The 25522-nt window shown below is 52.3% G+C and overlaps 2 protein-coding genes across 4 annotated transcripts in view; both read left to right on the top strand.

Moving 5' to 3' along the window:
• Positions 1-3732: 3732 nt before the first annotated feature.
• On the top strand, positions 3733-9970 carry AQP3 (aquaporin 3 (Gill blood group)). The gene is made up of 6 exons (XM_082694629.1): positions 3733-3907; positions 7190-7316; positions 7685-7822; positions 8178-8296; positions 8629-8846; positions 8933-9970. Exons 1-6 carry the CDS (start codon positions 3800-3802, stop codon positions 9099-9101), a joined length of 879 nt encoding a protein of 292 aa, XP_082550755.1. The 5' UTR covers positions 3733-3799; the 3' UTR covers positions 9102-9970.
• Positions 9971-12313: 2343 nt separating this feature from the next.
• Positions 12314-25522, top strand: part of AQP7 (aquaporin 7) — a 43294-nt gene continuing 30085 nt past the window's right edge. The window contains exons 1-2 of one of the 3 annotated variants that reach the window (XM_082694625.1): positions 12314-12462; positions 14044-14234. The gene's annotated coding sequence lies outside the window, so the exon portion shown is untranslated. Of the gene's footprint in view, positions 12463-12848; positions 13100-14043; positions 14235-25522 lie in introns of those variants that run through there. The other 2 variants (XM_082694628.1, XM_082694624.1) reach the window with 2 other exon arrangements.

The raw sequence follows: 25522 nt of genomic DNA, 5'->3' as shown, positions 1-25522 counted from the left end.
GACTCTGGGCCCTTCCTCAGCAAGGATTCTAGGCCTCCGCCCCCATACCTCTTGCCTCCTCTAGGACTTTCTGCTGCCCTCAAAGGGGGGCAAGGGCACCTGAGGGACACCAGAAGGTGAACCCACAATCTTCAGGATATGGGTCTAAAGGTAGATTTTTCTCAGGTTCCAGCTGGACGTCTAGCTGGAAGTGCCAAAGGGGTAGTTTGTGTTTATGGGCTCTCTGCCACCTTGTCTGGAGACAGGGGGTGACTGTTGGCGCAGTGGGAGGAGATGCTTGCCCTCCCCCCAGTCTAGGGACGCTCATAATAGGATGATTCACCTCTGCTATCCACTCCCAATTCCAGTCTGGAGCCAGCCCCCAACTCTTGAGGCCTAGGAGCAGGAATAATGTCCAGCAGTGGCCTAAGAGTGGGACACATTCTAGAAAGGGAGCTCAAGTGTGGAGAGACTTAGTGGGTTCCTGTGTTCTGGCTCCCCACTCCTCCTATGCCTCAGACCTGAGGCTCCCTGGCTTCTCTGCCCTTCTCTACTTCTCCTCCTCATTCCCATGGGGTTTGAGAATCCCAGCTTAACACTTAGTGGCTGAGACCTTAGCAGGTAACTTCTTTTCAAACCTCAGTTTTGTCCTCTGTGAAGCGGGGAGGGATACACTCACTTTTGGGGGTTGCTTTGCAAATGGGGGGATGTGCTTTCTAAACTTGAAAATTTCTGCATGTCTGCTTTGGTCTGCCACTCCCCCCATCCACTCCAATGCTCTGGAGGAGACTAGGGGGTTTGAAGAGGCTGAGGGGACTGTAGCATGATTTGTTTTCCAATGTCTACACTCTTCTCTACCCCACTTGCTGACAGCAAGAACCATGTATCTTCTGATGGTTCAGGCTGCTCCTATTGAAGCAGAAAGAGTTTTGGGGGCAGGAAATGAAGGGTGTGCCACCACATCCCTGCCCCCTTACAGGGCCCCAGCCGGCCCCTCTGGTCAAGCAGGCTGGGACCTGCATCTTTAGCCCTTCCCTTGGCTGGGAACCCACTCCCCCAGCTCTGACCTCAAGGAGTCACAGCCTCCCACAGGGTGGATGGGCTGTCAAGGCCCCTTCCTGGGCTCAGCCCTCCCGCCCAGGTGAGACATAGACCTTGCTCAAGACGCCCTGGGAGGAGGTGGTGCCTCATCTGCATCCTCCCAGAGCTCCCAGGTGGGCTGGCTTCTAGCCTGCACTTGGCACTGGTTTTCCTTCTCAAAGCACAGGAGGGAGCCCAGAGAGCTATAAGTAAGCTATGTGACTCAGAGCCAGGCCCTACCAGGCTTTAATCACTTCTCCATGAAGACATGCTTCTTTCTATCTTTTGCCCCAGGGGGGCGCCATTGACATTGAACTATAATGCCCTTCAGTGGGGTCGGGCTTCAGCCCCCAAACTCAGGCTAGCCTGGCACTTCTGGACAAAATCCCCAGGTCCTACCCCCCCCCTTTTTAAAAAAGATTGTATTTATTTATTTATTTATTTGTCAGAGAGAGAGAGAGAGCACAGGCAGACAGAGTGGCAGAGGGAAAAGCAGGCTCCCTGCAGGGCAAGGAGCCTGATGTGGGACTCAATCCCAGGGCTTGGGATCATGACCCGAGCCAAAGGCAGCCGCTCAACCAACTGAGCCACCCAGGCATCCCATGTCCTGACCCCTCTTAATCCCACATGAGGACTTGTAGGAATAAAGGACCCTTGGAAGGAATTGTATCCTTTTCCCTCTTTCAGGCCCACTAAGAAGCACGAAGCCCCTACCCATATCGTATCTTCTTAGCTCTGATCCACACCATCCCAATGTGTATGCATATGCATATGTATTTGTATGAATATGTGTGTCCACAGGAATTTTAGATAGGGATGAATTTGATGGGAGCACTTGGTGCATCACATGTGAACACCTATAAGCTGAGTACAAACACGTGTGTTTAGGGGCCTTGCGTGTGCCTGTTGGTGGCAAAGCTGCCTCTGTCTTTCTCCAGTGCTCCGCTTTCAGGCCAGGCTAGGATGGGCCACAGTGAGGATGAGGTGCTATGGGCTGGGGTTCCTTACTTTCTTCTAGTGCTGAGGAGCTCCTGGCCAGTTCCTGTCCTTTGCTGCCTTTGCAGCCCCATCTGAGGAATCGAGGGGCTGAGAAGTACAGCACATGATGGGGAGAAGAAAGGGCAGCACCGTGGAGGGTGTGCCCCATTTCCATAGTCTGGGCTCTGGCATCAGGAGTCTAGGGTTGCATCTTGAGTCACAGACTGGCAGTGGGGCGGTGGGTAAGCACAGTGATGTGCCCCTGATTCACCATGGGACCTCCCAGCCCGTGGGGGCCTGGGGAGTGGGGGCGCTTCTCCTTGGGCCTTGGGGAGACCTCTTGTGTGGGTTACATATATGTTTAAGCCCATGGGGAGGCTCTCACGTGAATGGGATCCCATGAGCATGTGAACAGAGCTCAGTGTTTATAGGTGAGAGTGGCTGCCAGCTTTAGGATGTGTGTGTGTGTGCATGTGCATGTGTGTAAATTTACCCAAAGTGTGTTGCTAAATCTCTGGGCATGAGTCATCTCTGGAGTCCTCATTTCTGACAGCCACTCCGCAAGAGATAAGTCCCCAGGGGACTTAGACCACCTGGATTAAGGACCTCTCCAAAACGTGGTCTCCTCAGTCCCATGGAAGAACAGCCCAGGCAACCACACCTCAGTTTTCCAATTATTAAATGCACTATGGGGAGCAACATGGCCTCATCAGATGGCACTTCAGATGGCCTCATCACATGGCACCTCACCTCATATGGGGCCGACAACCCTCACAGTTTAGCCAGCTTAACCTCTTAAAGCTTCAAACTTTCCCCTGGCTGGGGAATCAGTGAAGAGTGGGGGAAGGGAGGGTTAAAAACAGTTGGGACTCACCCTGCTGGCAAGCATATGGCACGTGGCGTGTCAGGACAACTGCCGCTCGGCCTCTGGAGCCATGTGCAAAACACAGGCAGGTCCACGTGTGGCAAATGGAGTTAAGCCAGCCAGGTTGGACAGGCATATGCACAGCCATGAGAAATGTCCAAGTGCGATCTGGTACACAGGTCAGATGTCATGTGTGGACACAGCTGTGGACAGAGCTGGTGAGGACATGCAACATGGGACAGGTAGTCAGCACAAGGAACCACGGCCCATGAACGCTCAATATATGTTCTGTGAGTGCACCCAAGTCCGGACTAGGGGAGGGTCTCATCACCCTTCCCGGCCCACGGCCTCATCCCTCCAGCCCCCGACTGAGGAGGACTCGCTGGGGCCCGCCACCCTGTAGAGCTGGGTGGGGCCAATCCTTTCCTTTCCGACCGGTCTCTCTCACTGGCACGGTCGTGCGGATGACTGTGGGGCTCCAAGGTCTCCAGTGGCGGCTGCATGCTCCCCAGCCACGGTCCCGCACCCGCCTGTACCCCACCATTACCTCCCCGCAATCGACCCGCGCAATCCCCTCGGCCCCCAACAAGCCTCCTCCTCTAAGTGCCCTCCCGGAGCAACGTCGTCCCTAAAGCTCCTTACAGCCCCCCGCAGCCCCCTCCCTTCCTCCTCAGCTTCCCACAGTCCAGCGTCCCCACCAGCTTACCTGGGCAAGCTTTGGGGGGCGGCTGCCCACACCTCGGGCGGGCTCGTGGCTCAGTGGGCGGGGCTGCGGGGCGGGCGGGCGGGGCGCGTGCCTCCAGCTCCTATAAAGGGCGCCACCCGGCGCTTCGGGCCACTGCTGCTGGCCCGCCGCGCTCGAGAGTCCGTCCCGCCCGCTCCGGTGCAGCTCCAGCCATGGGTCGACAGAAGGAGCTGGTGTCCCGCTGCGGGGAGATGCTCCATATCCGCTACCGGCTGCTGCGCCAGGCTCTGGCTGAGTGCCTGGGGACCCTCATCCTCGTGGTGAGTGGAGGGACCCGGAGAGGCCCTTCTCTCTCCAGCCCCCATGCTCCCCGACCCCTCTGTTCACACTGGAGGCGCCTTTTTTTAAGGCAGGCGCCACCCCTCTCCCAGCTTTGCTCCTCACCTTGACCCATTCCAGAGTGGTCTTACCCTTGGTCTAACCCCATCACGGCAGTTCTGACTTCTGCCAGAATGCCAGCTGTCACTCCCACTGTGAGCTCTGATCAGTGGCCCTCTCACTAGGGCCCCAGCCTACCAGCTGGGGGCAGTGGTCTCCCCTGTAGTCTGAGACCCCCAGGGTCCTCTCCTGGTCCTCACCTTCCCAGGTTCCCCAAGTCTCAGCCCTGGAAGGCAGTGGAGGCATTGGCAAATGGGCCAGTATTAGATTATTTGGGTCCTGGATATCTGGCCCCTAATGAATAATTAAGCTCCAGAAAGTCCAAAAGTTCCTGTGGTGTGAGGACAGTTTGCCATGGGTGGGGGCAGAGGGCGGAGGCCACACAGGTGAAAAGAGCAGAGCTGGAAGAAAGGAGGATCCAGAAGATAAGGAGGCCGTGGAAGGCAGGTGGGCCCTGGGCACAGAGCATGTGGTGTCCCTAAAGTCACTCTTTTGTCCTGAGTTGCTCCAGGACCAGACTCTGTCCATCATCCAGACAGATGCTATCATTCTCTGTGCCCAAGCACTCTGATCACTCCCCACCCTCTAACTCAGCCTCTGAGTTTGTGGGTTTTCTGAGTAGGCCACTTCACTGCCTGGGTTACTCCCCAGTCCATTTACTCCTGGTTACACCACTTTCGTCTCTAGGTTGTTCCTGGGTGACTTTGTTTGCATTTTTTGGGTCTGACAGACACACCACTTAGAGTCTTTCATTTCCTGTCCCATCTGCTCTCTGATTTTCAGCCCCTCATGTGGTTACACCTGTTTTCTTCTGGGTTACTTTTGGGTTCAGTTGCTTTAATGGGGTGAATGGGTTATTCTTTTCCTTGCCCCAGCTCCAACTGTAGGTACTGTAGACCACTCAGCACCCTGTGGACTAGGAGCTTAACTATAGAGGCAGGTAGGTAGGACTGGGGTGGCCCAAATGGGTGGTGGTGGTGGAGCAGGCTCCATGGTGACAAAAGGTCTTTTTTTTTTTTTTAAGATTTTATTTATTTATTTATTTTTAAAGATTTTATTTATTTGACAGAGATCACAAGTAGGCAGAGAGGCAGGCAGAGAGGAGGGGAAGCAGGCTCCCTGCTGAGCAGAGAGCCCGATGTGGGGCTTCATCCCAGGACCTGGGGATCATGACCTGAGCCAGAAGCTTTAATCCACTGAGCCACCCAGGTGCCCCGTGAGAAGAGGTCTTAGACTCACCTTTGGCTTCCAGGAAGAGCAAGGGAGAAGCGAGGTGGGGCACTCATCCACAGCCCCTCACAGGGCTAGTGGCCCTACCGTCATCATCTTCCTTTCCCCCTGGAAAGAAGGGGAGGGAAAAGGGGCAGGTGCTTTTTCATTGTCCTGTCCCAGAGTCTTGTGTCCCTCATTCCATATCTGATTGATTGTCCAGGACATCCTTGTCCGAGAGCAGCCAGGACAGGGGAAGTCATCTTCCACATTCATAGAAGGGCTTCCAGAACCCCTCACACATCTCAGTTAGCCTCTCCCACAAAGAAGCAGTCAGACCTTTCTCTGAGCCCCAGGATCATTTGGCTGATCCTCAACCACAAAAGGAGGGTGTTACTTCTGTGAAGGCTTTCAGGCTCAGGTGAGTGTAAGGCATCTGGTGTCAGTGAAAAACAGAACGTCAAAGGCTGCCTAGAGGGGAGGGGCTTAGGCCTGGGAGACCCCAGAGTGGTGGGTGGGGTGCTTGCCTGCATACCTCTGTGGGCCCGTGACCCAGAGCCTGTGGTGGCAAGATCAGGGCTGGCCTTGGGATGAGGGGAGCCCTTTTCTCGGGGGTACCTAGCAAGGCAGAGAGTGGGGGAGGAGGAGGAGGAGGAAGAGGAAGATTAGCCCCAAGGTGGTGGAACTGGATCTGACAGCTTCTTCCTCCAAGGTCTCCTGGGTTGAAGCCAGGTTTGGGCCTCAGGCAGGAAAAGAGCTGAGGTCAGGGCCTGCCAAGGTGGGCAGGGTGCCCTGGACCCCCATGTGCCCCCCTGAACCCCCCACATACTCATGGTCTCTGATCTTTGCTCTCACCTGCCTCCACACCTTTGCCCATCATCACTGCCGCTGGCTTCTCCACTATCTCTTGGCTGTTCGGAGGGATGATAATCAAAATGCTTAACAGCTCAGTACAGCAGGACACTGACCCATCTGAATGGATAAGGGCCCTTAGCACGAGTCTTGGGAGCTGCCCACTGGCTAGGCAGAGCACCTAATTATGGGGAAGTAGAAGAGGAAACGGGGGGGCAGGGGCTGGAGTAAGCTTTAAGGAACACTCTTCAAGGCTCAGAGCAAAGCTCTTTGTGGCTGGTGCAGAAGCATTTTTACATTTAAATAAGAGGAACAGGGTGTTCTATACTTGTGGGACATCAGGAACTTGAGTCCTCTTGAATCTCCCCATCACTGCCTGAAACCTTAGGACCAGTCTACGCACTTGCACTGCCCTGCTGCCTCTAGTGAGAGGGGCCACTGAGATACTGTCTTAAGACCTCCACATCTGAGTAGGGAACCTGGACCCCTGAAGGTGGAGAGGTCAGGGTGGGTGGAGAGACGAGGCTCTGGTACAGGAGCAGGGGCTCTGACCGTCCAGATTCAGGCCTAACTTTGGCCTTTTTCCCTGTTTCTCTGTGCCATAAGACAGCCCCCACCCCCACCCCTAAGCTCTTTGGGACAAGGAGGGAGGCATGTGTAGGTGGGGGATCAGTGAGCCGAGCCTGACGGGCTGCAGGAGAAACTGCTAGGGTGAAAGTTGCTCCCCTGTACTCCACTCCTACGGAGATTCCGAAAAAGTCAGAGAAGATGGTCCAGTCATTTTTTGGGCTTCCAGTTGTAGACTGTGCTTCCAGTCCCTTCCATGGGGCCCTGTTAAAGTTTGGGCATTGTGGGTGGAGAGGGGGTATAGCTCAGGGGTAGAACATTTGACTGCATTGTGGGTGGGAGGGCATGTCTGCTTAATCTGCCAGGTACAGTTGTTGCAGGAGGGGTGTGGTTTGGATTCCCCTGAGAAGGGGCTTCCCCGAAGTCTTCCAGATGACAGCTGGTGGAGGTAGGTGGTGGAATTCACGCATTTCCTCTGGAATCCGAGAGCTGCTGGGCCTCACTCTCTGCCTGCTTGGTTCTGTTTCCTGATACAGATGTTTGGCTGTGGCTCTGTGGCCCAGGTGGTACTCAGCCGGGGCACCCACGGTGGTTTCCTCACCATCAACCTAGCCTTTGGCTTCGCTGTCACCTTGGGCATCCTTGTGGCTGGCCAGGTATCTGGTAAGGACTTGCTCTCCCCCTTCATTCTTGACCCTCAAATGGCATTCCCACAAGGAACCCAGCTGGGGAAGGGGGTGGTGGAAGACATTCCCAAGGACAAAGCATAGTTGTGGGCTTAGCTTTTTGAGCCTTTGGAAGAGGAGAATGGAGAAGGAACTCAATACTTCGAACCTTTAACTCTCACCTTGGAATCTGATGATTGGAGGTTGGCCTATTACATAGTCCAGCCTATCATCTGGTACAGGAAAACCCTTCTCTGCACCCCTGCTTATGAGGGCCAGAGAGGGGGACTAGGGAGGTTAGGGATCTTGGCTTCCCCACTGTGGCAAGCTACAGTGACTAATAGCTCCCATCTCCCCTCTGCCCAGGGGCCCACCTGAACCCTGCTGTGACCTTTGCCATGTGTTTCTTGGCGCGTGAGCCCTGGATCAAGCTGCCCATCTATGCCTTCGCTCAGACACTAGGAGCTTTCCTGGGCGCTGGGATTGTTTTTGGGCTGTATTACGGTGAGCATTCCCCACTCTGCCATCCTCCACTACCTCCCTCCCTCTGCTTGGGACCTGTTGGCACCCGGCCTTTGATGATAGACAGCTGGGACCTGCCCAAGCCCCAGGCTCTTGACTCACTCATCTCCCTCACAGGGCCCAAGGTGGGGGGCATAAGAGGAAAGAAACAAGTTGGACAACAATAGAGTCCCAGGCTGTCCACCCGCCCACCCCCTGCCCCTCCACAGGCTCCTGAGTAATACAGCAGTGATGTACCCCACCTGTGATCCCCCAGGAGGGGGTGGGTCCAGTCGGAGACGGAAGAGCAGGTCAGCTTCTGCCTTCACTCACTCTGATCTGTCTGATCTGTCACCAGATGCAATCTGGGACTTTGCCAAGAATGAGCTCGTGGTCTCGGGCCCCAATGGCACAGCTGGCATCTTTGCCACCTACCCCTCGGGACACTTGGACATGGTCAATGGATTCTTCGACCAGGTATGGGTCAGGGAATTGGGAACACAGGGGAGGATCAAGCTGCTCAGCTGCTCATGGGTGGCAGGACGGGACTCCTTGTCTACAGCAGGGTTTCTCAGTTGGGGATTGGGGGACACCTACCTCACAATCATGGCGACAGGTACTTACAAAACAGGAATTGGCATCTTTAGCCAGTTCTCCAGGGAATCCCTTGTGCTCCATCACATTCTAGCACCCCTGCTGGAAAGAGCTGAATATGGGAAATGGTAAGACTCTGGGAGCCCAAGGACAGAGGAAGGACCAGATGGTGGGATGGGGGTAGCTCCTCACCCTGTTCTCCCCACACTCCCCAGTTCATTGGCACCGCCTCCCTCATCGTGTGCGTGCTGGCCATCGTGGACCCCTACAACAACCCCGTCCCCCGCGGCCTGGAGGCCTTCACCGTGGGTCTGGTGGTTCTGGTTATCGGCACCTCCATGGGCTTCAACTCGGGCTATGCTGTCAATCCCGCCCGGGACTTCGGTCCCCGCCTTTTCACCGCCATTGCTGGCTGGGGCTCTGAAGTCTTCACGTGAGTGCCGCCCCCACCTAGCCTGCCCTCGCCTGACCCCCCTCTGCTACCCCACCCGCCCCCGACCACCTCTTGTCTGTCCCCAGGACTGGCCGCCACTGGTGGTGGGTGCCCATCGTCTCTCCACTCCTGGGTTCCATTGCGGGCGTCTTCGTGTACCAGCTCATGATCGGCTGCCACCTGGAGCAGCCTCCGCCCGCCACTGAGCAGGAGAATGTGAAGCTGGCCCATGTGAAGCACAAGGAGCAGATCTGAGTGGGGCAGGGGCTCCCTCCCCGCCCCCTCCCTCGAGCACCCACAGACTGTGCAGGGGCTGCTGCCTAGAAGCCTTCATGGCCCCTTCCCAGATGGAGAAGCTCCTGGTCTCCTCCCACTCCAGTGGACAGCCCCCTTGGGGATTCTCTCCAGGACCCTCCCCAAATGGGCTGTTAGGACACTGTCTTTAAGCAGTGGTGGGACAGGGAGTAGGGCCAACATACCCTTAGTTTCACAAAAAGAATGGGCTGTGTGTGTGCGCGCGTGTGCGCGTGTGTGCGTGTGCGTGTGTGTGTGTGTGTGTGTAGTTTTTAAGACCTTCAGGGCAAGGGACCAAGTGGAAAGGATACTAGCTGTGGGAGGAGCCCGGGGGAAGGGGAGGGTCTGTCTGCAGTGTGTCCCTCCCATCAGTGAGTGAGGAAAAGTGCGAGGGGTCTGCATGTTTCAGAGGCTCCATGTGGAGAAGGGTCCAGATATATTTGTGCTGAGTATGGGTGTGTGTGTGCCCTTTTTTCTAAGCAGGGGACTTCTCTAGATTTTAGGGGAAGTAGGGTGGGAATATGGAGGGAGGGTGGGGCAGAGGCGGCCACAGCCCAGGTGTGTGTGGAGCTAGGAGCTCTGACTGTATATAAGTAGGAACAGAGAACATAGTTCTGTCATAATGTAGGCATAAGGGTGGTGGGGGTGAAGTCCAGGTCGTAAGTTTCTCGTGCTTGATTTTTTTTTTTAAATACAGCGGATGTTTGTTTTAGGGATGGGGGTTGGGAGACTCTACTTAAAATAGGGTCTTTACTCCTTTAATCCTCCACTGAAAAAAAGTACTCTTTTCTCCTTTTATATAAAAAAAACAATAAAATGTGTGCCTAAAACTGCCAGTTGTGCGAATTTCTCCCAGCTTGTTCTGCTGCTATTCTGGGGCTAAAGTGCTAAGCACTGGACTAAGGTGCTTCACTAGGTTCAGCCACAAACACCAGCTAGGACCCCTGCTTGGTGTTTTCACCTGGCCAGGGCACGAGCCTAGGGCTAGTACTTGGGGGCCCTGCTGGTAGGGTCAGGGGCAGGAATCAGTCCCACAGACAGGTCAGAGCCTCTTCACCAAGACTTTGTTTGAACGCAGTGGCCCCACACTTCCCCCAAGCTTTCAACCTCTTGCACAATGAATGGCATACCTCCTTCCTGACTCCTGCACCCACCCATCATCCCATGAAAGTAGGCTTGAACCTGGCTTAAGAGAAAAAGGCTTTCTCAGGTAGAGCTGGTCAAAGGGGAGGAGGACTGCTGTTTAGGAAGTAGTGAGCTTCCTGTTGCTGGAGGAAACCAATCAATCAGACCATGGCCCTGAATCATCATCTATAGGTTGCTGTTGAGGCTCTATCACCTCCACCCCGACCTTTGCCACAGCCCCTTTAGCGGCCTCCCTGGCTCTGGGCCTGCCCCAGCCAGACTCTATAGGAGCAATGAAGGATCTTCTGACACCACTGTTGAAGTGGGCAGCTTGTCCATGGCTCTGCCTGCTCTTCAGACACAACCCGAAACACTCCTGCAACCAGCACCCCCATGACCCCCATGACCCCCATGACCGGGCCCGTGGTCCCTGTATGTCCTCTCACCACGCTCCGTCGCCCATAGACGACTCGGTTCCCTTCTGTGCTGTCCTCCCTTTGGACCTTTGCTTCAAAGTGCTCACTTCGGAACAACTCCTGGTCTTCCCTAGCATCTCCTCCTCCAGAAAGTCATCCTTGCTCTTCCCACCCTTCCCACCCTTCCACTATTTTCTAGAGTTAGTTGTCTGAACTCAGGGACCACATTTAATCCCGCCTCCCCCTCTTTTCAGTTCTTCAGTCTAACACTTCTGCTGCCCATAAGCCTGGCATGGGACCCACTGATGGTGGTTATCTGGACAGCCCCTCGGAGGCAAGGGGCTCTGCACACCTGAGCCCAGGAAGCTCTGTGAGGAAATTATGTGCTCCTCACCTTCTCCTTCCCTACCTCCTTAACAGTTACTCCTCAAGTTTCACTGGGAATAAAAGGGAAGGCGGGCCCCAAGCTTAGCCCTCCTGCAGAGTTAACTCCATGGCAGCCAGAGGATCTCTGGGTCTGGCAGGAGAAATGTGGCCTTTAGAGATGAAGCTGGTGATCCCCAACCACGTCATAGATGAGGGGACTTGGTCCAGAGAGGGTGGGTGGCAAATGCAGGACCACACAGCCAAGAAGACTCTGGGGGAGGTGGCGATGGGAGAATGCAGTTCCATCTCAGGTCTCCAACCCCTCCTGGTCCCCAGCTCCCAAGAGGTGTGTCTGGAATGTTGGAGAGACCTGAGCCAGAGGGAGTGTCCCCTTCCCAGGCCCTGGGGGAGGAAGGGCCACCCTTGGGAGGGGAATGTGGTTTCAGAATTTCATTCCAGCCACACCAGTCCTGCCTCTGGTGCCCCTAACCTGCCGTCGTCCCCAGCATGCCCCAAACCTTCTCAAATCCTGCAGCTGATCTGGACCAGTCAGTCCTGAGAGGGGCGGGAGGCCCTGTGGTGCAGTGGTTAAAGAGTGGTCAAACCTGGATTCCAGGCCCAGCTGGCTTCTTTTTAGCAGTTTGACTTTGGGGTGGTCATTTTTCTTTCCCCGAACCTCAGTTTCCTATGAATTGGGAGATACCGAGTCGAGGAGGTAGTGAAAGATTAAGTCATGACAAGCACTTAGCAGAGTGACCAGCAGAGAGCAAATAGTCAATAAATGTCACCTTAAGATTTTTCCAGCAGAATTGGGGAGGAAGGGATGGTGGTGGTGGAGAGATGCTGAAGGCTGTTTTTTTTTTTTTTTTTTTAATATTTTATTTATTTATTTGACAGAGAGAGATCACAAGTAGGCAGAGAGGCAGCAGAGAGAGAGGAGGAAGCAGGCCCCCCGCCGAGCAGAGAGCCTGATGCGGGGCTCGATCCAGGACCCTGAGATCATGACCTGAGCCGAAGGCAGCGGCTTAACCCACTGAGCCACCCAGGCGCCCCTGAAGGCTGTTTTTTAAAGGTCACTGAATTCAACATCCTCTTCTGCCTCAGATTCTTTCCACGGCTTCTGAATTTCTCTGAGATGGGGAGGAGGAATGGGGGTGATGGTTTGCTGTGCTCTGACTTGAGGGGCCTTTCCAAGAGGGATCAAAGGGAAACAAAAGGGTCGCATGCATAGGTGAAGGGGAACAGGCAGCCCAAAGAATGTGTTAGATGGAGGGTGAGATGGGCCTGAGAAGGGGTGGGGCCTGATTAGGTCCCGAGCAGGAAGTCAGGGCAGGGGCTGGCAGGGGCAGCAGTGTGCGTTTTGCGACCCCTCCAGATGTGGGAGGGAACCGTCCCCCCTCCCCACTCCTGTCCAGGTGCGTTTTGCGACCCCTCCAGGCGTGGGAGGGAACTGTCCCCCCTCCCCACTCCTGTCCAGGCTCTGCCTCTCAATAGTTCTAGCTGATAACAAGTCAAAGAAATGTCTTCATCTAGTTTAGGAAAGTATTTTAATCCACTTTCCAGGGTGGGTTTGGAGGGAGTATCGCCTTGCCAGAGGGTAGACAGCCCACGCCTCAGTTCGGTCCTTCCATCTCGAGTCCTTTGAGCCCTCTTCACCGTTCCCTTTGGAGTCACTTGTATTTCTTTAAAGTTCTAACTTGTTTGTATAGAAATCAGCCTCCCTGAAACCTGAGCTCGGTTCCTGTTTCCTTGTGTGCCTGCCCGTGTGTGTGCACATGTGCGAGTGTGCATTTCTCAGTGTTTCTGGGTGTGGCTGGCTTTCAGTATCTTCTTATGTCTCTGTGGGTCTGTGGCTCTGGCCGACCATGTCTCTGCCCCTTTCTGTGTTTCTGTCACTGCCTGGCTCTTTGTGTCTGGGTCTTTCTTTGTGTACCTCTAAGTGAACATCTTGTGTACCTCAGCCCTTCTGTGTACAGCTTACTTAGGAGTGACTCTCCTGCCAGCCCAGTCCCGCTCGTCTGACCCCAGGGCATGCCTCCTCCTTAATTCCTGGTAATGAGCTCCCTCCTTGTTGCTAACTCTTTCCCCTTGATTTTGTTTGTCTGAAAACCTGGGTGGGGCTCCCCCAGGCTTGGGGAAGCTTGGGTGGGGTAGAGTTGGGTGGGGTGGGAAGGGGAGAGTAGGGACGACTCCACCCCAGGCAGAGACCCCAGAGGCCAGAGGTGCCCTTGATCTTCCAAGGAAGGGGCTGTGGGGGTGTTAGCCTAGGCAAGGCCCTGAAAAGCCTCATTGGGAGGAGGGAGCCTGTGCTGGGGTGGGTCCCCGAGTTGTGGGCCAGGGAATGCTGGTAGTGTAAAGAGAGGAGAGGCTGAGGCACTGGGGCCCTCAGGGAGACTGAAGGGGGGCTCACTGTAGAACTCCTCTGAATCCTAAGTGGGTAGCAGCTGGGGGTGGCCTCTCTGGGACTCAGTATCACCTGAGGTCTCAGCCTTTGGTGCCAGGTTTATTTGAGGTAAAGGAGAGAGTGGCAGTGGGAACAGAGCTCTTTCTGATCTCTTGGCTCCTTGGCTGTCCCAGAGTGGCATGAAGGGGAAACTGAGACCCAGAGTCTCACTCAGGATCTCAGAGCAGTGCGGCAAAGCCTGCATTAGAATCCAGTCTCCTGCCCCTAACATGGCTGCCTGCAGCCCCTTTCCCAGACAGCACTTTGCAATAGCTCAGGGAGCAAGGCTTCGGGTCCAGCTCCCCAGCCCTACCAAGCTATGGGACCTTAGGCATGTGGAGTTCTCTATTTCCCCCACCTGTAATCTCTGGCCTGCTCTATGTCGAAGGAGGCAGGAGTAGAGTGCACCCCCTGGGCCATCTTGCTGCTAGCTTACCTTGGCTTTGGCAAACTGGAGACATAGGCAGGAAACCAGAGGGCAGGGCCTTCACACTTTTTCCTGAGCTTTCACTGCATCCCAGTAACACTGCTCTGTTTGGCTGTCTGCTCTCAGTCCTCAGGCTAGTTCGTTCCTCTGACCCTGATGGTGCCTCTGAACGTCGTCCCATCCACAAGCTCACGTCAGCGAGGTCCTCTGAGGGTACCCTGTTCCTGCTGGATCCCCAACAGAGTCCCCCTCTCTGCTCTTCAGTTTCTTCAGCGGTACAATGCGGATAGTAACAGTCCCTCACCAGGTTGCACGAGGTAAGGATTAAGTGAGTAATGTCTATATACAACAATGCCAGATGCAGAGGTAACTGCTACAGAATGTAAAACAATATTATTATGACTGTTATTCCCATGCTTCCTTGTGAGCTCCCTGTATACTGTGGGGAGGGAATGTGTGAAGCCAAGGTTGGTTTGGAGAGAAACACCTGACTTTCCAAGTCCCTCTCTTCCAGCTCCAGGCTGTTAGCCATCTGTGAGGCCTTAGTCAGCCAGTCCCTCCAACTCTCTTGGACCCAGCTTTCCCTGAGAAGACTGGGGTGAGGGGAGATGGAAGCCAGAGCCCCCTTCCCACCTCGGCTCTTCTCCTGAAAACTTAGGCTCCTGAGAAATGGAGAGGTGACTTTCTCTACCATCTTGTGGGGCTTCAGGAAGCTGATAAGGGTTGAGAGTGGTTGTAACAAAGAATTAGGGGATCAGAGGGTGGTATATTTGGGATCAGGGAAGAGAGTCAATCCTGGGGAGGTTGAATCCCAGGGGGAAGCAAAATCCCAATCTGTGTTTCCTAATCTTGTCTCACAACCTTATCAGGAAGTCCCACCTCAGGTCTCACTGCTGGCTTGCTTCAGCTACTCAAGAATGAGGCAGACCAGGACAATTAGCATGATCGAGGGGGGCCTTTGCTAGCTCTTACTAGCGCACTGGGAGTTCCAGCAGCTTTGGGAGTAGGGAAAGAGTCTTGGATACTGTCAAAGCCCAGCAGGCCCCAGGGGTGGGGGTAGGAGGCACCAATGGGGAGGGCACTGGCCAAGTTTGCCAGTGGGATGAGGTTATGAGTAGGCTTAAAGAGACTCACCTGATTCCTCTTGGGGTCCCTTCCCTTGACCATATGGTCTCTTCATTTGTCAGAATGAGGTTTGGTGTGGTGTAGAAAAGGAGTAAATGTTACCTTTCCCATCCCTAGAGCTCTCTGGGGACAAAGCCTTTAACTAGATTAATCACCTTGATCAGCTCCAATTTCTTGCTGTGGTGCTGTGGTGTATTCGCACCATCCTCTACCCTCTGAGTTTTTCTGGAAGCCTGAGACTAGTGATAGGCCTTTGCCAGGCTTCCTCACTGCTCTCAGGACCAAGGAGGCCTTTCTGGGAGAGGCTGGGTGAGGGGAGAAAGAACTCTGAGAGCCCCGATAATCATCTGGACATGGTCCACCTCTTGTCTCTACGGAGACGCCCCCCCCCCCCCAATAGCCAAGGGGGCCCCTGGAATGTCCACCCACCTCCCTCATCCTCTGCCTCTCTGCTCAGGGTCACTGCCAGGGCCTGGCCGGAAATGGGCTGAGGGAGGGGAGGAGGTGGGCTGGCCCAAGTTGGGAGGCAGGCTGCTGGTCAGACAGAGCTCTTTTCCTGGTAGAGGCAGCCTTTAGCTTATGGATCCATAGATATGGATCCTTAGTTCCATGTCAGGAATGGAAAGGGAGAGTGACCCCTGCCTGTGGATAAAATCTTCCCTTTAGGGGGGCCTGTGGCTTAGTGGGTTAAAGCCTCTGCCTTTAGCTCAGGTCATGATCCCAGGGTCCTGGGATTGATGGAGCCCTGCATCGGGCTCTCTGCTCAGCAGGGAGCCTGCTTCTTCCTCTCTCTCTGCCTGCTTCTCTGCCTACTTGTGATCTCTGTCTGTCAAATAAATAAATGAAATCTTTAAAAAACAAAAATCTTTTCTTTATGGGAGTAAGGGTTTGAACGCAAGCCACTTTGGGCCCTTAGACATGCATGTGTGCCCACATACACATGAAGGTATGTCTGCTGTGCCTGGGGAAGACAGGGTCTGTGTTTACACTCCCACAAACACATCATTTACACCCTCACTCACCAGCACCCCCCCCCACTCAATCCTTACTCAACCCATCTATACCTATGCATGCACACTCATACTCTGATTCACACTCAGCCAGGCACTCAGGTACTCAAACACACTTAGAACCACTTATGTGCACTCACGTATGCACATAATCGTATGGACACCATGTTTATACTCCATGTGTTTATCCTTACACACACTCACAGTCATGAATGCTCACTCTTAAACGCACACTTACCAACACTCACACTCAAATACACTCCTATTCGTGGGTCTCCAGGGGCCACACACCTGTGGATGAGGGCAGCAAAGGCAAAGGATGCATCTAGCAGCTGAAAGTGTTGGGGGGCAGAGGCGGTGCAGAGACTGGGGACAGAGAGATTGGGGTCACAGGATGTGGGGTTGGTCAGGATGTGGAGTTCAGAAGCCTTTAGGTTTTGGGGTCACAACCCAGATTTTCAGAGCCACGGTTCAGGAGGCAGGAGGTTTAAAGAATGTGGCTGAGAGTCCCAGTGTGTAAGCAGGGCACACAGTAGCTGTTGACAAACACTGGCTGAGTAAGAGAACAGCAGGACTGACTAAAACTCTCCATTTCTAGCTAGTAGAGCCTCCTGTCCGTCTCACTGAAGTTTAGAATCCCAGGCAAGGAGACAGCGAGATGGCAAGGGCCATCTCAACCCCAGCAGTCAATGGGCCCACATCTTCTCGGGCAGTCTACACAGTAGGAGGCTGAGTATAGTTGTGAAGGCTCCTCCACACTGCAAGATGACTCAAGTACAGGTGACTTGGACAAAGCTACTGCATAGGCCCGCCCAGGCAGGGGTCCCTGGTCTCAGAGTACAGCTGCTGCTTCTTTTTCTTGTTTTTCTCTCTCTCTTTTCTTTTTTTACAAGCTTTATTAATTTACTTTTTTTTTTTTTAAAGATTTTATTTATTTTTTATGTATTTGACAGAGAGAGAGCTCACAAGTGGGCAGAGAGGCAGGCAGGGGCAGGGGGGCAGGGGAGCAGGCTCCCCGCTGAGGAGAGAGCCTGACGAGGGGCTCAATCCCAGGCCCCTGAGATCATGACCTGAGCTGAAGGCAGAGGCCCAACCCACTGATTCACTCAGGCGCCCCTATTCATTTACCTTTTTTTTTTTTTTAAAAGATTTTACTTATTTATTTGACAGAGAGAGATCACAAGTAGGCAGAGAGAGAGAGAGAGAGAGAGAGAGGAGGAAGCAGGCTCCCTGCTAAGCAGAGAGCCCGATGCGGGACTCAATCCCAGGACCCTGGGATCACAACCTGAGCCGAAGGCAGGGGCTTAACCCACTGAGCCAACCAGGTGCCCTGTTCATTTACTTTTTTAAGTAAGCTCTACTCCTAATGTGGGGCTTGAACTCCCAACCTCAAGAGTCACATGCTCTACTGTCTAAGCCAGGCACCCCTTAGCTTCTAAACCTAGAGAGACCCATCTGCCTGGGGATAAACAGAAAGTGACTAAGCTCTGGGCTGTCCCAGAGATTTGAGCCTATCCAGGAAAGAGGGGGACCTGTAGGAGTCTCTGGAGGTGTGCGGGATCAGGGAGACCCATAGAAATTCCGCCCAGGGGCTCCTGGAACTGTCTCGTGTGTAATGTAGTGTCTCTGGTGTTTCTGCCAGAGGTCTTGGGTTTATTTCATTCATTTGCTTGTTTATTATTTCATCAAATAGTTGTTGAGGATCTTTTTTGTGCCAGGTTGTGGAAGGTAGCAAGAGTGCCAGAATGAACACGATGCATATGATACCAGGTAGGAAGTGTCTGGATGCAAAAAAAAAGGTGGAATTCTGATTCAAAGTGGTGTAGGCAACGACGCTAACGCACTGGCTTACATAACTGAAAAGTCAGAGGAAACTTCAGGTGAGGCTTAATCTAGCACCCAGGTCCTTACTCTCTCCCACAGCATCAGCCTCACTGGAAGCCTTCCAGCAGGGAAGAGGGAACATGGGCCTTGACTTCTCCACGGTGGCACCTCTGTCCCAGCACCTCATCCTATCCAGCAACCTGGCCTCTGGCCACATCCCCGGTTTTCTTAACTTTCTCATCTCCCCTCCTCACTTTCTGCCCCTTGGCATACTCTCAGTTTTGTTTTGTTTTGCCCAAGTATTCAACTGAGCAAATGGCAAAAGGGTCACCAGCTCAGGGTCCGAGGTTTCCTTTAATGGGACCCACTTTCCTCAGGTTTTGAAAAGCAGTTTGCAGCCCCTTCCCCACCCCAGCCCCCATCACAAGGGAATAGCACGCTCTCTCGATGATGATGATGATGATGATGATGATGATGACTGCTATTGATGTATCTATTCCCCAGACCAAGCTTCATGGAGACAGGAACCAAAGGTCTGGTTGGAAAAGCTAGCCCCTTGTATGCTGCAGGGGGCTCAACAAATATTTGTGGGATGAGTGGGTGGGATTATTCAGACACCCCCATCCTGAAGCCCACCTTCCTTTCTCTCTCTTTCCAGGGAATGGTTATGACAAAACTTTCGAAGCCCCAGAAACTTTTAATGGGGTTAGCTGTGGCAGATTCTAGTGGAATACACCTGGCTAGGGCACTTGTGGCAAAAGTTGTGTTCTCCAAGGAGAGGAAGGTTAGTAGTTCTCGATGGACGTCAGATTGGTATGGATGTGAACCCAGGGGGGAGGAGGCAGAGATGACGCTAAGGTTCCATACTTAGGTCCCTTGATGGGCCTGGACATAGCCGGGGAGGGCATTCAGCCAGCCTCTTTGGCACTGGCTATGCCTGCAGATCTTATCTGGGACCAGGCTGTTGCGTGGTACTGAGTCATTGGACCTGCGGCCTAAGAAACAGTTCTGGTGTTGAAATGGGCCCAGAGGAGGGAGTGGAGTGGGTGTCTCTAATTTGCCACCAGCAAAGACATCATCACCACTCATGCTTCCTGTCATCCCTGGGTCACCTTCATGGTCATCACTCATCTCTGACCTTGTCACTCATTTGTCACCCTCACTATCACCCCTGCATCACAACCACTGGTCCTTTCTTAACCATGCTGCCACTTGACCCAGTTCCCATCCCTGTGTTACCTTCTTTAGCAAGCCACCATCCCTGTCCCCTCCTCGTTCTCAAGGCTCTTGCGATCTGAACCAACCCTGTCTTCTTTATCAACTGCCTCTACCCCAAACCTGTTACTGGCCAGTTCCACTCCCATCTCACCTGTCACCTTGATGTCACCACCTGTCCCTGTCATCCTCATCACCTTTGTCACCACACCCTCCACCACCTGTCCCAGTTTTGCCCATCACCTTTAAGTCTTTGGACTATAGTTGGCTCCCCCGTCTCCTCTGTTGGTTCACCAGCACTGTCCATCTCTGCCTCCCCGCTGTCGCTACCATCAACATCCTTCTTCTCTCTAGCTCCTCTTCTAGGTCCCCAGCTGGGCTTTCCCCTCTGGTATAGATATCCTCAACATGTGCACCTAGAAGCCTTTGCCCCGGCCTTTCCAGTCTCCAGCCTCCTCTGGGCTTCCCTAGCTGGGACTGCCATGCTGCTTCCCTGCATGCTCTGCCCTGACACTTGGCTTCATTTCACTCCTAGGGTAGCCAGACCTGGGGGCCTGGCACTTACTCCTAGGGTATCAAAAGCGTACTGTCGGGAGCCTTGCCAGGAAACCCTGACTCTTCTCTACCTGCACCCATGACATTTGGCAATGTTTCCACCCAGCCTGGCCATAAAATCTCCATTTATTAAATTGATTATTATTTCCCTTTTAGAGTTCCCTGATGCCCCTTCAAACTGTCACCTATCCCCTTATAATACATTCTCATGGCCCCCCAGTACCTTATCATATCACACTTAGGATCAACTGCTTATTTGTATAATCGGAAGGCTGTCTTGCCCACCAGAGAAGGACACTCTGGGAAGGCAGGAACCTTGTCTGTCTAGGCTGCTGCCAGTCCCCAGAGCCCGGCACAGTGCCTCCCTTCTGGTCGGGGCTCAGTGAATGTCTGTTGAGTGAATAAATACTATTAATTGAGTACTTAACAGTACCAGATACAGTGGTAACTGCTGTATACATACTAACGTTCATTCTCTGTCATGTTTTGGTCTCCCTTTTCACTTTATTTGCTTTTGGGCATTTCAAGGGTTTTTTAGCTGATTTGGCACAAGCTATTTTGACAAAGTTCAAGCAGAGAAGCACATTTCCAGTTACTCATCAGAAAGTGAGGACACTTAGAGAAAGTTAGTTACTCACAGAACAAGGAAAAACACTTCCTTGTAATTAGGGCAAAGAGAATTGCAACTTGTAAGGTAACCTCTTGATTTCATTCTTCTGCTCTCTGAGGGAGGTAGGAGAAGCTGGGGGCTAAGGTGAGGGGGCTGGGGAGTACCTGAAGAAGATCCCTTCTCATCTCCAGAAAGCATTACACCTTACACCATTAAACTGCTGTGTGTGTGTGTGTTTATTTTTATTTTTTTATTTTTTGTTTTTTTTTTATTTATTTGACAGACAGAGATCACAAGTAGGCAGAGAAATAGGCAGAGAGAGAGGAAGGGAAGCAGACTCCCTGCTGAGCAGAGAGCCCCCCGGGATCATGACCCGAGTAGAAGGCAGAGGTTTTAACCCACTGAGCCACCCAGGCACTCCTGTGTGTGTGTTTTTAAAGATTTATTTATTTGGGGCACCTGGGTGGCTCAGCTGTTGAGCATCTGCCTTCGGTTCAGGTCATGATCCCAGAGTCCTGGGATCAAGCCCCACATTGGGCTCCCTGCTCAAAGGGAAGCCTGCTTCTCCCTCTGCCACTCCCCCTACTTGTATTCCCTCTCTTGCTGTATCTCTCTGCCAAATAAATAAAATCTAAAAAAAAGAAAGAAAGGAAGAAAGAAAGAAAAGATTTATTTATTTGAGAGAGAGAGAAGGGGAGGGGCAGAGGGAGCGTCTTAAGCAGACTCTGTGCTGAGTGGAGCCCAATGTGGGGCTCAGTCACAAGACCCTGAGATCACCACCTGAGCTGACACCAAGAGTCAGTTGCTCAACCAAATGGGCCACCCAGGTGCCCCCAAACTGATGATTTTTTTTTAAAAGATTTTATTTATTTGACAGACAAAGATCGCAAGTAGGCAGAGAGGCAGGCAGAGAGAAAGAGGAGGAAGCAGGCTCCCCACTGAGCAGAGAACCCAAAGCAGGCTCGATCCCAGGACCCTGAGATCATGACCTGAGCCAAAGGCAGAAGCTTTAACCTACTGAGCCACCCAGGTGCTCCCAAACTGATGATTTTTAAGAGATAAATAAAAAAGTGTTAAAATAGGGGCGCCTGGGTGGCTCAGTGGTTTGGGCTGCTGCCTTTGGCTCGGGTCATGATCTCAGGGTCCTGGGATCGAGCCCCGCATCGGGCTCCCTGCTCTGCAGGAAGCCTGCTTCCCTCTCTCTCTCTCTCTCTTTCTGCCTCTCTGCCTACTTGTGATCTCCGTCTTTCAAATAAATAAATAAAATCTTTAAAAAAAAAAAAGTGTTAAAATAAAGCTGGATGTTTCTTATATTCTTTGTCCCAGTTATTTCATCCTTGGGAATTTATCCCTGGGAAAATAACTAGAGATGTACACAAAGCCTTTGTCCAAAAATCTTCATTGCAATGCTATCTATACCACTGAAACATTGAAATACAAATATGTATTTATGAATGAAAAATATATAAATTTTAAAAGTTGAAAAGACAGATGAAATAAAGTGTGGTCTGACTTTTAGTTACTGAAATCATGGTCTTGAAGAGTTCATTATTCTATAACCATAGCATTCAGTGAAAAGGGCATCATATGAACAGGCATCCGCAGAACTGTTTTCAGTTATATCAACAGAGTACTCAGAAAGATCAAAGCATGAAAGGAGTGAAAGGATTAATAGGTATTGTGTGGTTTCTGAATTGTGAGTAGTTTATTTTTATTTCTTGTAGTTATCACCTATCTATGATTATCATTATCACTTTGATAATAAATCTTATGCATTTGTAAAAATAACAAGGGGCACCTGGGTGGCTCAGTTGGTGAGCGGCTGCCTTGGGTTCAGGTCGTGATCTCAGGATCCTGGGATCGAGCCCCTGGCTGGGGGCTCCCTGCTCAGCAGGGAGTTTGCTTCTCCCTCTCCCTCTGCTCCCCTGCCCCCCGACAACTATGTGCATGCTCTCTGTTTCCAAATAAGTAAATAAAATCTTTATAAAACAACAATAGCAAGGAGGCAAGAATAATGTTTTATGTGAAAGTGTCAGTAGTTTATAGCCCTGTATTATTTTTTGATTTACTAGATTGTCAATCCTAGGAGGCCAGGCTACTTGTCTATTTCTCAGTAGCAGACCTGAAGGAGAGAATGACTGGTAAAGTGTGATGGAGTTAATGAAATGTACTTTTCTGGGACCACATCTCTCACTAACTTTTTTCCTTTTTTTCTATTTTTAAAGATTTCATTTTTAACTGATCTCTATACCCACCCTGGGACTTGAACTCACAACCCCGAGATCAAGAGTGGCATGCTTCACCACCTGAGCCAGTTGGGGACTGTTCACTAATTTTCATCTTAATTCTTCAGAATAACCCCTTCCTACCCAGAAAGAGTGTTTTGGGGGCTGCCCTGATCAGCAAAACCAAAAACCCTCACACACGTGACGGCACATTGAAAAAAGCAATGCGAATTTGAGCAATTCTTATCAGAAATATGAAAACAAGACCTGATTATGCACTAAACCTGCCCCTCCTTCTTTGTTCCTGGTTCAGAGCAGGGCATTACCCAGCCAGAAACCCGGAGTCACCCACACCTCCTGCTCCTGCACTCCCGCAGTCCATCACACTACGGCACTTCAGGGCAGCCCAAACCCTTTCCCATAGTTAATGCCACTCCCTGTTGCAGCTTGGGCTTCCTGCCTTCATCAAGCCCAGCTGCCTCCTGACCAAGTTTCTCTGCTCCACTCTTGCTCTTCCCACCCAAATTCATGCCTTACAACCTACGGCCATGCTGAGCTTTCTAATACTCTGATCCACTCTGTCATTCCCCTGTTTACAGCCCTTCAGTGGCTCGCCATCACTCTCAGGAGCAAGTACAAGATGGCTCACGATCTGGTTCAGGCCACCGCTGTCATCACCGTGCTTTCCCCCATCTGGCCACACAGAATTTCTCTGGGTGATGGTTCCTCCGGACCTTTGCATGAGTTGTCCCTTTTCCTGGGGAAAATGATCCTTTCTGTCCCACACTTCCCTGACTGGCTAACTCCTTCTCACCTCTCAGTTGTTAAAGTGGATGTCCCTTCCTCCATGCACTCGGTTCTGTCCCCCTCTTCTCAACTCCCACAGGCTTCTGTGCTTACTGCCTCTGCTATCTGCATTGTACCTTCTTATTTTACTCACCATCTTCCCTGTGTGCCTTGGAATCCCTCCAGCTCTGGGACTGCAACTAGCTCTCCGTTGCAAATAGGCACCTCACCTTGGTGGGGCTTCCATGGCTGTTGATGAATGAACGAATGACAAATAAATCTAATACTCTTATAAGAATTGGTTAATATTTCTTTTTTTTATTTTTTAAGATTTTATTTATTTATTTGGCAGAGATCACAAGTAGGCAGAGAGGCAGGCAGAGAGAAAGAGGAGGAAGCAGGCTCCCCGATGAGCAGAGAGCCCGATGCAGGGCTCCATCCCAGGACCCCGGAATCATGATCTGAGCCAAAGGCAGAAGAGGCTTTAACCCACTGAGCCACCCAGGTGCCCCTGGTTAATATTTCTAATATGCATAGGAGAAGACATTCAGAAAAAGATGTCCTAAAAGGACCCATAAATTCTACCAAGGAGGTGAAACTGTCTTATGATCAAAGAAATACTGTGGATTTGATAGACCAGAATCGAGGGTCAATCTGTATTTAGGAACAGTGGGAGGGAGCACTGGGAGTGGTCCATTCCATCTGACATTGTTTTAGGATTACTGTTGCTGGTGATGAGAAGCAGCAAGATTGCTTTTAATCAGGGACGCCTGGGTGGCTCAGTTGGTTAAGCAGCTGCCTTGGGCTCAGGTCATGATCCCAGCGTCCTGGGATCGAGTCCCACATGGGGCTTCTTGCTTGGCAGGGAGCCTGCTTCTCCCTCTGCCTCTGCCTGTCACTCTGTCTGCCTGTGCTCGCTCTCTCTCTGATAAATAAATAAAATCTTTTTTAAAAAAATTGCTTTTAATCAGTTTTACTGTTTTTAAATTGTCTGCTGCTGATACACCCTTCCTGCTTGTCCCCAGCTCGGACTGCTTCCACCCTGTCCCCATTTAGTATGCCACTGGTAAGAAATCCCGATTACGGAGTGACCCATCCGTTGATTTTCCTTCCTTCATTTATTTATTTATTTTAAAGATTATATTTATTTATTTGAGAGAGAGAGAGTGAGAGAGGGAACACAAGCAGAGGGAGGGAGTGGGAGATGGAGAAAAAGGCATCCTGCCGAGCAGGGAGCCCGATGTAGGGCTCAATCCCAGGATCCTGGGATCATGACCTGAGCCGAAGGCAGACTTAACAACTGAGCCACCCATGCGCCCCTGTTTTCCTCCCTTCAGCTCAGAGCCGGGAGTAATTTCAGAGGTGTCCAACCTCTCAAAACTCCGCTGGGCATTGTTGTCCTTGACCAGAGTTGGGACCCTTCTGTGACTCTTCTGGAACCCAGCTTCCTCAGGGGAACCCTCTAAGTCTGTGACAAGGAGGCAGAGATGGGGGACTATGCATGGGGTCCAGCCCCAGATCCAGCCCTGTCCTTCCACAAACACCCTTGAGGCCTTGGGCTGGTCTCAGGGCCCATGTTCTCTAGTCCTTCATGGCTTTACTTTGCCCACTCATAAAACTGGGGCATTTAGTGACCTAGGCCCTGGGGTCCTTCATGAACTTCCCAAGCTGAGAAAGGGATGCCAGCCATGGGCACGACGGGCATTTGCTCCCTCAGGCTCCCTCTTTCTGTTCCTCTCTCTAACTTGAGTGAGACATTCAACCACCTGGGACTCACTGGTTTGGGTGTGTCACCTAGCAGGACGGCGGGCGAGTCTGGACAGGTGGACAGTGGAGCCTGGGCTCCAGGATGGGGTGTGTGTATGTGTCGTGGAGACTGGGTAGACGAGGTGTATCCCAGGCAAAGGTCAAGGATGGGAGAGGTGGCTCCAGCAGGCCGGCTGCCCTTTCTTGGTGACAGCCTTCAGGAACTGCAGAGACAGAAGCTGGGTTGGGCCAGGCCCTGGCTCTGCCATGCAGCTAGGGGGTGGAGAACAGCCCTTTAGTGAGGTCACTTCTAGGGTGGGAGCCAAGGGCCCTTTCTGGGAAGGAAAGGTGATGTCATGAATGCAGAAGGGATTCAGGTTAGACTGCAGGAGGGGCAGGTGATGGTGGATCAGGGAACGTGAGGTGCCTTTAATTAAGCTGTTTCCCAGAAGGGAGGGAAAGAGCTCTACTATCTAGCCCCTCCATGGGAGAGAGGACTGTCTTGTCAG

This window comes from Mustela nivalis, assembly GCF_964662115.1.
Source record: "Mustela nivalis genome assembly, chromosome: 13".
Taxonomy (NCBI): Eukaryota; Metazoa; Chordata; class Mammalia; order Carnivora; family Mustelidae; genus Mustela; species Mustela nivalis.
The sequence above is the reverse complement of the archived record's forward strand: the minus strand, read 5'-3'. Positions and strand labels throughout refer to the sequence as shown.

Bases quoted from the DNA above. Each gene is read 5' to 3' on its own strand.
- AQP3 (XM_082694629.1), top strand. From the start codon at position 3,800: ATGGGTCGACAGAAGGAGCTGGTGTCCCGCTGCGGGGAGATGCTCCAT. The intron at 3,908-7,189 runs GTGAGTGGAGGG...TTCCTGATACAG, and splicing joins TGGGGACCCTCATCCTCGTG to ATGTTTGGCTGTGGCTCTGT. The intron at 7,823-8,177 runs GTGAGCATTCCC...ATCTGTCACCAG, and splicing joins TGTTTTTGGGCTGTATTACG to ATGCAATCTGGGACTTTGCC.